The sequence below is a fragment of the Homalodisca vitripennis genome, unplaced genomic scaffold (genome assembly GCF_021130785.1).
Source record: "Homalodisca vitripennis isolate AUS2020 unplaced genomic scaffold, UT_GWSS_2.1 ScUCBcl_502;HRSCAF=2648, whole genome shotgun sequence".
NCBI classification, from domain to species: domain Eukaryota; kingdom Metazoa; phylum Arthropoda; class Insecta; order Hemiptera; family Cicadellidae; genus Homalodisca; species Homalodisca vitripennis.
In genome coordinates, this window is record NW_025776626.1 from 90,778 (window position 1) to 107,540 (window position 16,763).

Sequence of the window (16,763 nt, forward strand, 5' to 3'; positions counted from 1 at the left end):
TCGGTTGGTGGAATATATTTATATTCCTTATTTATATTCATTTTGTTTTGAAGGCTTGTTTATAAGGCTCTCTAATAAAATGTAAAATTTTAACTTTTAAAGTAATTGCCAAACTTTCCTACCTATTCTGGCCAACTTGGCTAGAATCGTTTGGTTATGTTTAAAAATTATTTTATTACCTTTTTCATTCTAGTGCCATCAAGTTCAAGAAGTGTGTTCATTATTTAACTCCATATTTTGTCAACTTTTAACTTTCGACAAAAATGGGAGAAACCTAAAATAAAGAGTATTTATTTGCACAACACAAATAAAGGTCGAAGATAGAGAGACGTGGCAACTTACGATACTTGTGTATTTTGTAATCAACAATTGGGGGAGAGTGGGCAGGAGTTGGTTCCGTTACAACCGAAATGAAAACATCGAACAGGATATTGTCGAGAAAAAATATTGCAAACCATTTGTTATAAGGAGATATTATTGTGTAAGGTGTATGTAATATTTATTCATAATGTGAGGGGTTGTCAATCATTTGTTTAAACTTTCAATTAGGAGCTGCCCAGGTCCCCAACTGGCTGAGTGGAATTGGGTTCCTTTGTGGTTACCTTGATCTTTGCGCTCCTAGGTACCCACGAAGGATACAGGCGTGAACAGCAAAAATTTGTGTTCATTTTAATTAGTTCTAGATTTCATAATACCGAATTTTTGATTAAAATAGAGGAATTCATGCTCATCTTCTAGCATAATAGTTACGTTTTTTCTGTTGCTACTTATAGGGTTATTACCCGTATAGACTGTACTGCCTATATGTTGACCTGATTAATTCCTTGGCTTTTGAACCGTTTCAGCTTAGTAAATGTTTGGAACAAAATTCATTTCACATAAGATTTATTATTTTTCTTGTTATATAAATTTTATTTGTAATTTCTAATTTATTTTTAATTTTTATTATTTCTAAGATACGTCTAGATTATAGTTATTTCGGATGTGGGCTCTGTTTTTATGAAATAAAATACAAATTAAAAAAAAATTAAAATTTTCAGGTGAAATTTGACATTTTCAATGTAAAATGTGAAACCTCTCTGTACCGAAAGCGTGCGAGAGAGTCGGTGCCTAATGATATTGAAAATAAGAAAACCACATCTTACTTTTGTAATTGTCTTTACTTAGTTGATAAACATATGAAAGCTGTTTACGAGTACCATTTGTCAATCTTTAATTCTGAATAACTTTTATAGCGGGATATATTAGCCTAAATATTTGTAAGTAATTGAAATTAGTATATGCTAACTAAATAAATTAGCAATGCCTTACTAATTCTTGTTTAACTGTTAAAAATAAACAATTTTATATGCAGTAATGAACAGCTTTTCAAGAAAATATAGTCTATAATTTTGTACTCATTCTGTTAGTTACTAAACCTTACTCGAGAGCTCTTTTGTGTTGTAGAAAAGATAAAATTTGTCTCAGTCTATCTACTGAGGCATATAATTACATCAGTACTTGGAAATAAGTATTTTTTTAGATTTGAAATCTTATATTTTATATTAATGTTGTGTTTTTTTTATTAATGATTTTTTATGGAGACTATCATAATACAACAATTAATTTGTACTCTTTTGGAAAATACATGAAAGGTGTCTGTTTTAATTGTCCCTTAAACTAAAAGTGCTCAGAAAGAATAGATTTATAAAGTCTCAGGTATTTGACACATCAGTTACACTTGGATATGTTCATGCATATGTGATAAAAAAACTATAACAATTAAGAGAACTATATTCTAAATTATGTCTTACAGAAAATGTTTAGACAATTTGCAGTAAGATAGGAATGAGTTGAAATGATTGTACGCTATATATAATTCATACTAAACTATAAGTAATAGTTTAAAACTGATTCAAACAGTTTAGTAGAGAATTATTGTCTATAGATTTAAATGTATTAAATTATTTTGAATAAAACACCAGATATTGTATTATAACGCAAAGTGTATAAGATACCTAATAATTCTATTTAAGTTTTTTACATCAATAAGAGTTTTTTACATCCATAAAGTTTTAATAAAATAAAATTATATAAAAATATTGGTTGGCAGCACTGCTGCGGATGAGTAGAGAACAACTTCACATCGCTCTGACATTATCTCCTTTTTCAATAAGTTTAATGGTATTTGCCGAGTTTGAATCATTTACAATCGTAATCCGTATCAGTGTGTGGTTTAGTTTCAGTCATTGTGTGGCCGGAGTTTGCCTAATTACTGATATTATCAGAGATAAGGCGTGTGGCCAGTCAGCGCGAGTCAGTTCTCTAGTTACGACCGGCCTGCGAGTCACCGCGTGCGTTGCCGTGTAGTGACAGTACGGTGCAGTGTAGACAGTGTGTGTGTGTGTGAGAGAGACAGCGTATATATGAGTGAGAAGAAAATTAGTGAGTTTTTCTTACCATCAACACCCAGATCAGCAAAGCGGCATCGATCATCGTCATCACCCGAATTACCAATCTCCCCTTCAGCTTCAGGTACAATGGCAGGTGACAAGGTAGGAGACATCACACAGGAGCAGCTTATGAACAGTCTAAGTCTTTTTTTGGATCAAAAGTTAGCTAATCTTGCCACCAAGGAAGATTTGGCTCGTTTAAATGAAAGAATCGAGGACCTGAAAGCTGAAAACAGTGCTTTGAGGGAAGAAATAGCTGATATAAAGAGGCAGAGCAGTGTTGTGGTGTCTAGGCTTGTGGACTTAGAGTCAAGGTCTAGGCGCAATAACCTCATATTTAAGGGTCTAAAAGTACCGGATAGGGCTACGGGAGTGGACTGTTGTCACGCTGTACAAGCGTTCTGCAAGGAAGTGCTAGGTTGTGGTGACAATCTCTTCGTGAACCGTGCACACACTCTGGGTAGAGGCAAAGCTGTCATCGCTCACTTGCCCGACGACCGGGACATACACTACATCATGTCTCGTGTAAAAACTTTGAAGAACACCGGCTACATCGTCCACAGAGACTACCCAGAAGAGATACGGCAGAAGCGGGCTAAGCTGGTTAAGGTCCGAGCTGAGGTGGAGCGCGTCACAGGGCGGAGGAAGATACTGTTAGTGTTCGACCACCTGACCATCGAGGGCTCTCGCTTCACGTGGGACGAAGGGAAGCTGAGGGCTGGTGCGGTGGACGGCGGCACCCGACTCAAAGAGGTGGTGGGCCGAGACTTCTCCCAGTTCCTCGGTGAGCTCCAGGAGGACAGGAAGCAGAAAGAAGTGGCAGCACCCGGAGGCGGTGGCGGCGGAGGAGTACCATAGCCAAGCGGAGGCAGTGACACCAGCGGACGCTGAGGAGGTGCAGCCAATCCCACCCCCCGGCAACAGACAAGGACTCCCATAACGGACTCAGAGCGGCAAATGGACGGGTTAACGCTTTTAGTATATAATGTTTGTGGTCTCTTAAATAAGGTCAGTGACGATAGTTTTTTAGTTTTAATAAATAAATATGACGTTATTGTTTTATTAGAAACGTTCATTCCCTTACGGGAAGAAGACTATATTGTAAATAGTTTGGTAGATTATAAGTTGAAATTTTGTTTTGCACATAGAATAGCGCAGTTTGGTAGGAATATAGGCGGATCTATAATCATGATAAGGAAAAAATCTAATTTTTTTAATTGCATTAGCATAGTAGAGGAAGAACATTTTTCTGTTATAAATGTCGAAGTAAATGGGACAAAATTATTAATTGTACCAGTGTACCTTAATTTTAATAATTGGAACAGGGACTTTGAAAAGTTGACACATTTTTGTCAGGAAAAATTTCAACAGAAATTTAATTTTAATAGGAGACCTGAATGGGCGAATAGGGCACGAGCAAAATTTAGAAAATGAAATAAATTTAGAGGATTTCAATGCGAACTTTAGTAGTAATCGAAATTCAAAAGATATGGTTGTAAATTCAAATGGGCGTAAATTATTAGAACTTTTTAATTATCATGGGTTAATAGTTTTGAATGGTAGATCTAGAGACGATTCCGAGGGTGATTTCACATTTATCAATACTAGAGGATGTTCGGTAATAGATTTAGCCGCAGTTTCCATTAATGTGCTAGACTCAATCAGCAATTTTCGGGTAGTGGACTTCCCAGGATCAGATCATCTACCCATTAAATGCACAATCAGGGGTGGCGCTTCTGACCCCGTGGTCTGGGAGGGGGAGGGGCTGCTACCATTGATGCCAAAACTCAGGTGGTCTGATGGTGCTAAGTCCGACTACACTGATAAGCTGGAGCGGATAGTTACGGAACTACAGTTAACTAACAACAACCAAAAACAACGTTGACAAACTCGTGGGTTGCATAGTTGACTCGGCCCGGGGGAAAAATCAGGTGTTGCTAAAATAATAAGGGGGTTAAGAAAAAACAGATTTGGTTTGACTTCGAATGCTTAGCAGCAAGAAAACGCGTATTTCGGCTATTAAATCTCTTTCGAAAAAATAATTCTATGTTAGCGAAAAGCAAGTATTTGGAAGAACAGAAAAAAATATAAGACGTTGTGTGGCAGGAAAAAGAAAGATCACTTGGAGTGTATTATAACTGATTTGAGACATGCGTCTGATTCTAAAACATTATGGCAGGCATTATATAGGTTTAAGAGAAAAAAGATAATCAAAACTGGAAATATTTCAGCCAGTATGTGGATTGAACATTTTAAAGGGTTGTTGAATCCACCTTTGCTGTCATCTGGGATAAGTTTTGCACTTCCTGAGGTGCAGGACGACTATTTAGACAGAGACTTTTCTCTTGACGAGCTAGAGTTTGTTTTAGCACGAGTTAAAGCTGGAAAGGCCCCTGGATACGACAGAGTGCCGTATGAGTTTTTCAAAAATTCTCCTACCAGTTTTAAAAATAAATTGATTTTTATGTATAATATTATTTTCAATACTAGTGATTTTCAATAATATTTCCTCTACACAAAAAAGGAGACTTGGAAGAAGTAGGAAACTATAGAGGGCTGTCATTTATCGATTGTGTAGGGAAGATATTTTTAGGTTTAATAAATAATAGATTAAATAGCTGGATAAGTGAAAAAAAGAATTGTTAGCGAGTTTCAAGCTGGATTCAGAAAGGGGTACTCAACCATAGACAATATATTTAGTTTATCCACTATGGGCAAACTTGAAAATTTTAAGTAAGGAGAAGTTATTTTGTTTTTTTGTTGACTTTTCGTCGGCTTTTCGACACCATAGACAGAAACGCCTTAATTTATAAGTTATCTTGTTTGGGTGTACCTACGAAAATTATTAACCTACTGAAGAGTTATTACAACGGAACAACTGCAGGTGTTTGGTGCAGGGATGGAGTCACTGACAGTTTTGACACTAACATGGGCTTGAGGCAGGGCTGCATACTTAGTCCAACAATGTTTTCGCTGTTCATTAATGATTTGCCAGAGATGCTAGAAGGGGGATGCAGTTTTGGAGGGACTAAAGTAAATAATATGCTTATGTACGCGGACGACATAGTTATAATTTCCCCCTCTCCAACAGGACTACAGCATATGATAAAAAGGTTAGAAAATTACTGCGAAAATTGGAATCTGTCTGTTAATTTGAATAAATCTAAGATTATGGTGTTTAGGAAAGGGGGTGGGTAAGCTGAGCTCTGAATGTAAGTGGTGGTATAAAGGAAACAGAATCGAGGTGGTCAATAGCTATAAGTATCTAGGTATGTCGTTCACATCCGCATTATCGTGGAATCAACAATTCAAAGAAAAATCCAGATGTGCGAGAATGGCAATGAACACAATGTGGGGCAATTTAATAGGTAACTCCAGGGTCCCAATCAGTGCAAAATTTTAAATGTTTCGAAGCCGTTATTAGAGCAATACTTTGCTATGGAGCACAAGTCTGGGGATGTCTGGAAAGCAACGGAATAGAAAGTGTTCAAAGAGAATTTATTAAGAGATTTTTCCGGCTGCCGCACAACACACCGAATTATGCGATTCACTTAGAAGTAAATATTGAAACTATTTTCATATACACTCTGAAACTGAATCTTTCTTATTTAATAAAAATTTTGTCCTGGGGTGAAGACCGCCTACCAAACATTCTAGCAAGACAAACTATCGAAGGTAAGAGCGCATGGTGCAGGAGGTGGATAGAGTTAGGTGTCAGAGTGGGAGTTGAGGTAGATTTCAGTGTGCAGGAGTTGGACATACTGCAGACCCAGCTGGATGAGTGTGGTAGAGGGGCTGAGGGATAGGTTCCATGCAGGACTGTGTGGGCAGAGCACGGACCTCTCGTTATCACCAGCAGTACCTGACCCTTGATCTTGACCTTGGGGACAGAAGCGCAATCAGTAATAACCTTGATGTTAGTACTATTTCATGGGTTATTAAAGCTCGAGCAGAACTTGTCAGCTTAAATTACAAGCCTTGGCTAACAGATTCAATTTTTACCTGTTCTTTGTGCAACCTGCAAGAGAATGAAACAGTTTTTCCCACTTTGTAGCCATATGTCCTATTCTCAGGAATATTCGAAAACAACGTTTAGGACATTGTATATTAAGTAAAAGGGAGTTTTTTGGAATTTTTGAATGGGAGGGATTGGCAGGCGTTAGGGGATTATATGAAGGACGCTTGGAGATAACCGGTTGGAATTTAATACAGGAAATCAATTTTTAGATTTTTCTTTTTTAATTTCTTAATAAGTAAGGAAAACTGTGCAAACATAACGCGCTAGTTATAATGTACATAGTTACGTAGATTACGAGTTTATATTGCACTTATACATCACAGTAGAGACCATTAAGATAAGGATTCAGTCTTTACTTTATATTCCTTTTTCTGTACTGTTATCTGTATATTTGTATCAATGTAACATATTGTATTAACCGCCTTTAGGATGTAAATGTGTTTTTACTTTTTTCTTTTTACTGTACAAATTTTGTTTTGTGAAAATTTTGGTAGTTTAGCAATTTATTTTGTACTGTATTTAATACTCCTATAGTTTAAAGCAAGCCAGCTGACGGTCATTTTGACCAATGCTGTCAAAGTGTTTGAAGTTGGGTTCACTGTGGGGACCTAAATGTGTATACACAAACTAAAAGGAAAATAAAGCACTTTTTCATTTCATTCATTTCCTTTCATTTCATTATATAAAAATATTTTCCTGCGCTATAAAGACCACGCTTTACTTGTTGGCTGATTCTCAATATTCCTTAGAGAAAAGACCACTGTGCCTGTTCATATGTTTATTACCTTATAAAGGAATATTTCATATTGATATTTCTTTTTAACATTTTAACTTTTTAACAATGCTTTCTTCTTAGTGATAGTGTTTATGATGTAGGTCTATATTAGGTAAGATCGTAAGGTATTTTTCGAAGGGATTTAGAAATATATATATCAAATAAATTTCAATGTGTATTGTGTGATCAGAGGTTAAGTTACATTTTTTAATCAGACCTAAAGAGCCAATTTATTTTAGTTAACCAATTGTAATTCATTACAAATCATCCGTAAATGAAACATTAGCGTTGGGGGCATAGTTTTAGTTCTGTTACACAACTACATCGTTTTATAACGTTCTAAGTTCATTGAAAAAAATTTAAGCATTGGGGGCATATAACGGAATCTGACCTCCAACAACTTAAGCAATGTATGCTATCTGAATAAAATTAAGAATGTCTGACTGAATTATGTTAAATTTTTTAAATTACTTATTACTGCGTTCTAAAAATGCTGTTATGAGATACTATAGATTGCTTTAAAACATACTTTTCATTGGAAGTATAATCACCTAATGTTTGTACGTATAATCACCAATACAGCATATTTAAGTTTATAAATGTGCCTCCGTTTTGTGGCTAGCCAAGAAGACTTGTAAAGAGAGTAACGTCTTATTAAGTTTAACCATAATTACGAATTTCAGTTGGAGGAAACAATTGTACAACTAATTTTAACTGTCAAGTTACGCAAAACGTTTACCCGTAACATTTTTAGTTAGACACAATATATAACCTGGCAAAATTACATCAATAAATAATTACAAATACAGGCGGCCCCATGAAAGTTATAAATAGTTGTTGGATATAGTACATTGACTGGAAAATTGGAAAATGTTAATAAAACAACATAAAAACCTTCATATCTGAGTTATAAAACACGTATAAAAGAGATATATGTAAATATAGGTTTGATATTACCGGGATTTGCAAATACAACGTAAATCGATGAATCATAAATTTTCACTATATATGTAAATTACTCCGAAACTTTTAAGTGATTCTGAAATCAGCATTACTTATCCATGGGTAGGGTGTGACACATATTTGGTAACTTAATGTTGCAACGTGAACAGTTTGACAGACTTGTTGAGAGCTGGTACTATTACTATTTCTAAGAATTATAAAAAGGAGAGTCTGCCATTCTTACAGACCGCAAAAGTATAATTTATGATGTCGGCAAGTGTTAGTAGACTTTCGGTTCTGGAATTTTCCAACCTTCAGAGGTCAGTACACCAATGGTCATGACAGGTACCGGGCGACCTTCTTGGAAGTATAGTTTGTCCGCTATCCCAGAGGATTACAAGGCGACCTTTACTTTACACCCGAATGCGCACGCACCGTGATTAGGGCAGCCCACCCTACCTACCTACCCTGACTGAGATGACTCACATAGTTGGCCTTACTCTGCAACATTGATATTGTTATATTTGTTATGTTTTGTTGGTTAATATTTTCTTAAAGCTATGAAATCTGCATTTTATTTTTTGAAAACCGAGTCCAAACAAAAAATAACTAAATATTTTTTACGTATCTTAGAAATAAAACTGTCAATGATTACTGCATTTATAAATACAACAGGAATGTCGAAGACATTTCGTGTATTGCTCTCTATTATAATCAACAAATCATAAAACAAGTCACTGTATTTGTTGCCTACATTTAGTCGCGATTATCCACAAATTAGTTTTTTGCTACGTTTTAAAACACTAAACCGGATCTTTAAAGAGAACTGAGAGAGGAACTATGAAGAACATTTTTTTAAATGTCAAAAAAGTAAATACTAGTTATTCGTGTGTTTTGAAATCATTTGGTTTCATTATATTATGTATTTAAACCTTGCGTTAATGGAAGTTAAGAATTTTCAAAGATTGTTAAGCTATATTTTCGTCATACATTTAAATATAAAATACATAAATTTTTTAGGATTTCAGTATTGTTCATATTATACATAGAACAAAAGAGTTACATAGTAGTTTTGTTTAAAATATAAATTAAAAAATATACATAAAGTGAGAGTATGGGTTCATTAACAGTGGATCAAGTATGTTTTGCTAATCAATGTTTATTTTAAAAATAAAACAATTAGTTAATAAAAACATTTATATATATAGATAAATAATGTTTTCGTTTAGTAGTACCTAGAGTCTATTTAAATTCTTTTTAAGGTTCAAATGGGCTTTTAAATAGTCCTCCTCTAACATAAAATAATATTTGAAGCTATTTCAAGAATTTGAACTATTTACTGAATACAAAACAAAAAAACCATACAATAGAAAATATATTTAAAGACATTTGAGAATCATTCTAATTAAAATTCGTCATAAAATTCTCTATCAAATCTAATGTAAATAACCGGAAAATAGATACCTATTACTTACAACTACACAATATAGAAGTTTAAACTGTAAACAGGTAACTTTAATAACTTTTACAAAAATATATAGTAAGATAAAAATTATAAAAATGCTTTAGAGGCAGCTGGGCAACTTTTATAGTGTTCCTTATGAGTACCAGTACAATCAGACCAATGTGTTAAAGATGTCGTATCTAATGATTACCTAACTATCGTAATTGCGCAAACCCTCATAATAAGGCAGAAATATAGATAGAGAAATGTAAACTAATGTTATCTTCCAAAATAAATTTCCTAAGTTTTGTAGTTGCCTATAGACAGGATTTTATAACATATTACAATAATCTTAGTTAATTCCTTTTCAACCCACCTCTCATACAGCTGACTCTGTCCGACATTGGAAACTTTATAGTAAATTTTTCCTAAGCAGAGTAATAGAAATTTAGTGTGTCAAGTTATATGTATTATAATATTAATATATAAATGTAGCCTATATAATTTTTAAGGTTGCTAATAATGGGAAATCATTGCTAGTTACGTACTATTTTATTAATGTACACGTTTCTAGCCATCGTAAATATTAAACAGATTTATGTATCATTCAACAATATGTAGCTTTCTTGACTTAAATTGATTGCTATGAATTCGTAGAAAAAGGTAATGCAATATTTGCAAGCATTAAATAAAATAATGTGTTAAGCGCTCGAATATGAATTTAATCCGAAAGAATAAATTAATGAAGTAATGTTTGTATTATAACAGGCGCAAATTAAATCGCAAATACCTTTATTTATATGTTTATTGATCCATTTAATTTTTTTACGCCAAGAACTTAAAAATTCTGGGTATTGTCCTAGGATGTGTAATATTTATTTTAGGTAAATCTAATTACTAATCTTATTCTACTACTCTGTATTTCCTGATAATATAGTAACGTTAACCTCCACTCCAGGCTCCCCCACTCAAGGCTCCCCTACTACACAGTAGCCCCGCCCACACCTCTTACCCCCACCATCGGCAGCGAGACCTCAGAGACCACGCTGAACTTGGTCAGTCTCTCTTGAGGAGTGATACTGTGCTAGTCTTACGAGTGTTAAAAGCAAAGACCATGCGTAGCAACAACTTGATTAGGCGGGAACGCTCAATTAGAAATTGGCTGAGGTGAGTAATTTAATTAATATAGATGAGTTGTCATAGTATCTTTGTAAATTTCATACATACATAAATGCGTGGTAAATATACATTTTTTATACTGTTAGTGAATATTAAATGATTAATTCAAGTAATACTAACAGTAATAACAAGTAAATAATTAAACTCATTTTATACTTCGTCTTATTATAACGAATACAAGTAATATTGAAGCTGATGTAAATGACTATCACTAAAATTTAATTTATAAAGTACAATGTAATTTAATATATTTTTATCCTTGGTGGTGTTATAGTAGGCTATATTAAAAATATTTTTTATTTTATAATTTACTAATTAATGCAAAGTAATATTCATTTACATAGTCTGAAAAATAACTATTAAGCATTGTATTTGTTCATATTGTATCTTATACATTTCATATATCATTATATACGTAATGCGTGGAAAATATAGGTTTTTTATATCGCTGTAAAATATTGTTCGTGAATGTTCGAAAAGTATTAACTAGTAAGTAATAATACGCTTTATTTTACTTTCTTGTCTTGTTATTAATAATAAACTTACGGTTAGTATGTTATGTCAATTTCTTTCAGATTTATGTTTATTGTTATTAGATTGTTCTAAGTAAACCACTAGTTAAAAAAAATATGATATCGAAAATTTTACTGCATTAAAAAATAACGGTTATACTCACATTATAGTTGATTTCTCTGTATTATGTTACTCTTTAAGAACGACATATGTATATATTATTTTAATTCTTATATAATATAAAGATAGAAGATATATCTAAAGTAATTTTAATGAAAATTAATTTTGTTTTTTTAAATAGATAATTAGCACTTTACTTGATTTCATCGTAATACAGATAAATAGATAAATGTACGAGAAAGTTTGAACAGACTTGATGTAAATTACAGATACAATATTTTAATCAACAGATGTTTTAAAATATTTTTTGTTTTGAAAACTTGACGTTCACATGTTAACAATAAAAAGAATAATAAACTAAATATATTATGAACGAAAATTGTGTGTGTGACATGAATAATAATAAAACTTGTGCTGTTTTGGTGTTTGAATTATAAATAATAATATTTGAGGATGAAGTAATAATACGCTTTGTATTTTAAAATAGCGGATTAAAAATAAAGAAGTGTTAATTTTTTACTATTCAAATATAAGGTAAATAATGGTCACATTAAAATAAATAGTGTAGAAAAATTATTATAAACAAACATTATTATTGATCATAGAAACAGTGTCCAAAAAATTCCGGAAAATAAAAAATTCTAGTTATAGATGAAATAAATACTTTAAGTTTTTCAACAATAACAGTTATATATTACGTCAGTTTCAACATTAGAATCCAAATGAGTGATAAACAATGTTTAACTCGAGTATTCTCCCTGTTGACAGGATCAGCTCTTCTGTCAGGAGTAGAAGATTGGCGGTGAGGCCGTGGGGAACTGAGAAGGCAGGTTCGCCATGAACCAGGACTTTTCCCCATCCTGTTGCTTCTGGCGAACGTTAACCCTTGATGATATATTACCCGACGAACACTACGACTTGGGTAAGAAATAATAGTTATTAACATAATTGTTATTATTATTATTTTTTACTACTTTATATAAAAAAATAATATTCTCTACTGTATAACTTCATTCCATATGTTGAGACATATCATATAAGTTACAATTTAACATATGCATATAGTCACAAATGGAATATTAGGAATATTTTTGTAATTCATGATCGAGATAAATGAAAACATGTATTTTCATTATACAACTTAGCAAAATTAAGTAATATTTATTAGTTACGTTACTTATTGCATACAGGGGCCGGGGACGAAGATGTTGGAGCAGCCGCTGCCGCTGCAGATGGATTGGAAGAATTCCTACTTCCAGAGCGTGTCAGGATGCTGGTGGAGACTGAAAAGTCGCCCTTCGTTCTTCCAAGAGCTGGAGAAATACGCCTGGAATCCGCAAGATTGTTCAAGGAACATCCATTTCAAGGTAGGTAAAAACAATGCTACACACCTAACTCCCATACAAGCTTTTCAACAAATTTTGAACGAACAATTTAAATATACCAGTTTTTATAAACTACGTTTTGATACTTAAAAAAAATTAAAATTGTCTTCTATATACTACACTTTGAAAATAAAGCATGGTATATGTAGCCTATATATATAATTACCGTTAACTATAGTTGGCTTGTACATTTTTGAAATAATTCTGATACCGGCTAGATATGGTTTTGTTATTCTTGATATTCGCTTTATATCACTTATCTAACTATACCACCGATAAACCCATTGTACTCATCATCTTACTGTAAACATAGCATGGGAATCTAAACCATGATAACAATTGTTTTGACATCTTTATAGGATAGCATTGTTTATGTATGAATAATTTTATTTTGAACTGTTTGGTGTTTTAAGGATTTAGCCTAAGATACATTTTTTAACTACTTCAGATATATTACGCCTTTCATTTAAAATCTTTTACAATTAATTTTGTAATGCAAATTGCTACTTTACAGATAATCATGTTTACTTAGAAATAAATTATGACATACTAACAATATAGAACAATTATTTTTAATATCTTATCCTTATTTCAGGAGGAGTTCCCGCTAACATGCTTCCGGTCAACGTCCACTGGGGCAGCCGATGCCCGTGAGGGGAAGAGTTGGATTCAGCCAGGGAATCCACATGTGGGCGATCCACTGGCCTGCTAAGCTCCGTGGCTTGCACCCTATGGTGGGTGTGGGTACAAAAGCTTCTGATCTACACGGCAACGGAATCAATGTAAGTTCTACATGTCTAGAACACAGATTATGTGAATAAATTTCTTTTTCAAAATAGTTCATAATTGTTTGATTGCATAAACTAATATTATATCACCTATGCATACTTTTCCTTTCACATTTTCCAAAGGAAAAAAATTAAATTAAATATTGTCAGTGCATAATTCCTAGGTTTTTTTTATAAGAATTACAACGCCTTTCATGTCCTTTGAATGTTGAATAAAACCTCATTGTTTGTTTCAGTCTATCGTGGGGGAGTGACGATTAGTCCTGGAGATGGAACCTGAGCACCCTGAGACTACGTCACGACTGCAGCATGGACAGTGCCGACTATCCTGTTGTAGCACCTTACGATGATTTTGAAGTGCCCGACAGTTTTGGTGGTAAGACTTTAAAGCTGCTGTTAATTTAACAAATTATAAACATGTATATTCATGGTACTTTTGTCCGTAATATTTCATATTTCAAGTACCATTTCTAATAAGTGTCTGTATGTTTTAGTTGTACTGGACATGTATAAGGGAACACTTGGTTTCCTCATCCGAGTTGGCGACAGAAGATGTTACTTTGGAGATGCCTTCACTGGGCTGCGTGGGAAGGTGCTATTTCCCATCATCAGCACCAGCTCAGTGCCCTGCCAGGTCACCATCACTTACAACGGCGGCTTGGACTGTGAGTAAACCTTTCATTTCTGTTGTAATTTTATTTTCATGTTTCACAATAGACACGTAAAATATATGGAATGTGCATTAGGTTTCTGAGAGATATTTGGCTGAGGTGAATTTCTAATGTATGCGTTATTACATATCTAACGAAAACGTGTTTGGTGTTTCAGCGGAACCCCGCTCCTTGATGGAGATTTGCAAGATGTCCATCATGCAGACTGTTGAAGATGACGACCTTGAAATGATAGAAGAGCTGGACTTGCCTCAGACAGTTATTAAGTATTTATTAGACTAGGACTAATGTAACCTAATTCCATCTTCTGACCTGGTGACGGTAGACTAATTAGGTAGTGCAGTAGAGAATAATTTTTGGACGTGTTTATTAAAACGTAGTTTACTTCTTAATTTGAAATAAATTATATTGATAAATAGAATTATTTTACAGTAATACAAATACCATGTTTATAGAAATACTTAGTTATAGTTATAATAAGTTATACTTTGGTTATAGTTTATTATGGTGATGGTTAATAATATACACTTTTTATATAATTATTTTATTTATCTTGCATGTTATATTAGATAGTTTAATTTTGTTTATTATTATTTGTGTCTGTTTTTATGCTATTAATATGTAACTAATGTTTTTTAGGTTAATGGCTATGACGCTCCTTCACTGAGAAGGATAGCCAAAACACATTTTTAAGGCTGCCGTTGGAGGTCCAAAGCCCTCATGAGAAAAGCCGATGGGAAGTGTGATTCCTCAAACATTGCAGCGAGAGAGTGATGAAGTATGCGGTCCTCCCGAATCGTAGCAATACATCTGCCACCCTTGAGTAGGCTACCATGTGACAACAGGTTTGCATATACTCGTTTCCTATTTTATATTAGGAACAACTATATTTAAGTGCTGTATTTTCGGTTGGTGGAATATATTTATATTCCTTATTTATATTCATTTTGTTTGAAGGCTTGTTTATAAGGCTCTCTAATAAAATGTAAAATTTTAAGTTTTAAAGTGATTGCCAAACTTTCCTACCTATTCTGGCCAACTTGGCTAGAATCGTTTGGTTATGTTTTAAAAATTATTTTATTACCTTTTTCATTCTAGTGCCATCAAGTTCAAGAAGTGTGTTCATTATTTAACTCCATATTTTGTCAACTTTTAACTTTCGACAAAAATGGGAGAACCCTAAATAAAGAGTATTTATTTGCACAACACAAATAAAGGTCGAAGATAGAGAGACGTGGCAACTTACGATACTTGTGTATTTTGTAATCAACAATTGGGGGAGAGTGGGCAGGAGTTGGTTCCGTTACAACCGAAATGAAACATTGAACAGGATATTGTCGAGAAAAAATATTGCAACCATTTGTTATAAGGAGATATTATTGTGTAAGGTGTATGTAATATTTATTCATAATGTGAGGGGTTGTCAATCATTTGTTTAAACTTTCAATTAGGAGCTGCCCAGGTCCCAACTGGCTGAGTGGAATTGGGTTGCTTTGTGGTTACCTTGATCTTTGCGCTCCTAGGTACCCACGAAGGATAAAGGCGTGAACAGCAAAAAGTTGTGTTCATTTTAATTAGTTCTAGATTTCATAATACCCAATTTTTGGTTAAAATAGGGGAATCATGCCCATCCTCTAGCATAATTGTTACGTTTTTCTGTTGCTACTTACAGGGTTATTACCCGTAAAGACTGTACTGCCTATATGTTGACCTGATTAATTCCTTGGCTTTTGAACCGTTTCAGCTTAGTAAATGTTTGGAACAAAAGTCATTTCACGTAAGTATTATTATTACTTGGAAATAAGTATTTTTTAGATTTGAAATCTTATATTTTATATTAATGTTGTGTTTTTTTTATTAATGATTTTTTATGGCGACTATCATAATACAACAATTAATTTGTACTCTTTTGGAAAATACATGAAAGGCGTCTGTTTTAATTGTCCCTTAAACCAAAAGTGCTTAGAAATAATAGATTTATAAAGTCTCAGGTATTTGACACATCAGTTACACTTGGATATGTTCATGCATATGTGATAAAAAACTATAACAATTAAGAGAACTATATTCTAAATTATGTCTTACAGAAAATGTTTAGACAATTTGCAGTAAGATAGGAATGAGTTGAAATGATTGTACGCTATATATAATTCATACTAAAGTATAAGTAATAGTTTAAAACTGATTCAAACAGTTTAGTAGAGAATTATTGTCTATAGATTTAAATGTATTAAATTATTTTGAATAAAACACCAGATATTGTATTATAACGCAAAGTGTATAAGATACCTAATAATTCTATTTAAGTCTTTTACATCAATAAGAGTTATTTACATCCATAAAGTTTTAATAAAATAAAATTATATAAAAATATTGGTTGGCAACACTGCTGCGGATGAGTAGAGAACAACTTCACATCGCTCTGACATTATCTCCTTTTTCAATAAGTTTAATGGTAGTTGCCGAGTTTGAATCATTTACAATCGTAATCCGTAT

At 33.2% G+C, this 16,763-nt stretch overlaps 1 protein-coding gene across 1 annotated transcript; it reads left to right on the forward strand.

The window, feature by feature from the left end:
* Positions 1 to 13,905: 13,905 nt before the first annotated feature.
* LOC124370789 (protein gustavus-like) lies at positions 13,906 to 14,549 on the forward strand. The gene is made up of 3 exons (XM_046829088.1): positions 13,906 to 13,972; positions 14,091 to 14,261; positions 14,425 to 14,549. The coding sequence occupies exons 1-3, from the start codon at positions 13,906 to 13,908 to the stop codon at positions 14,547 to 14,549; spliced, it is 363 nt and encodes a 120-aa protein (XP_046685044.1).
* The last annotated feature ends 2,214 nt before the right edge of the window (positions 14,550 to 16,763 follow it).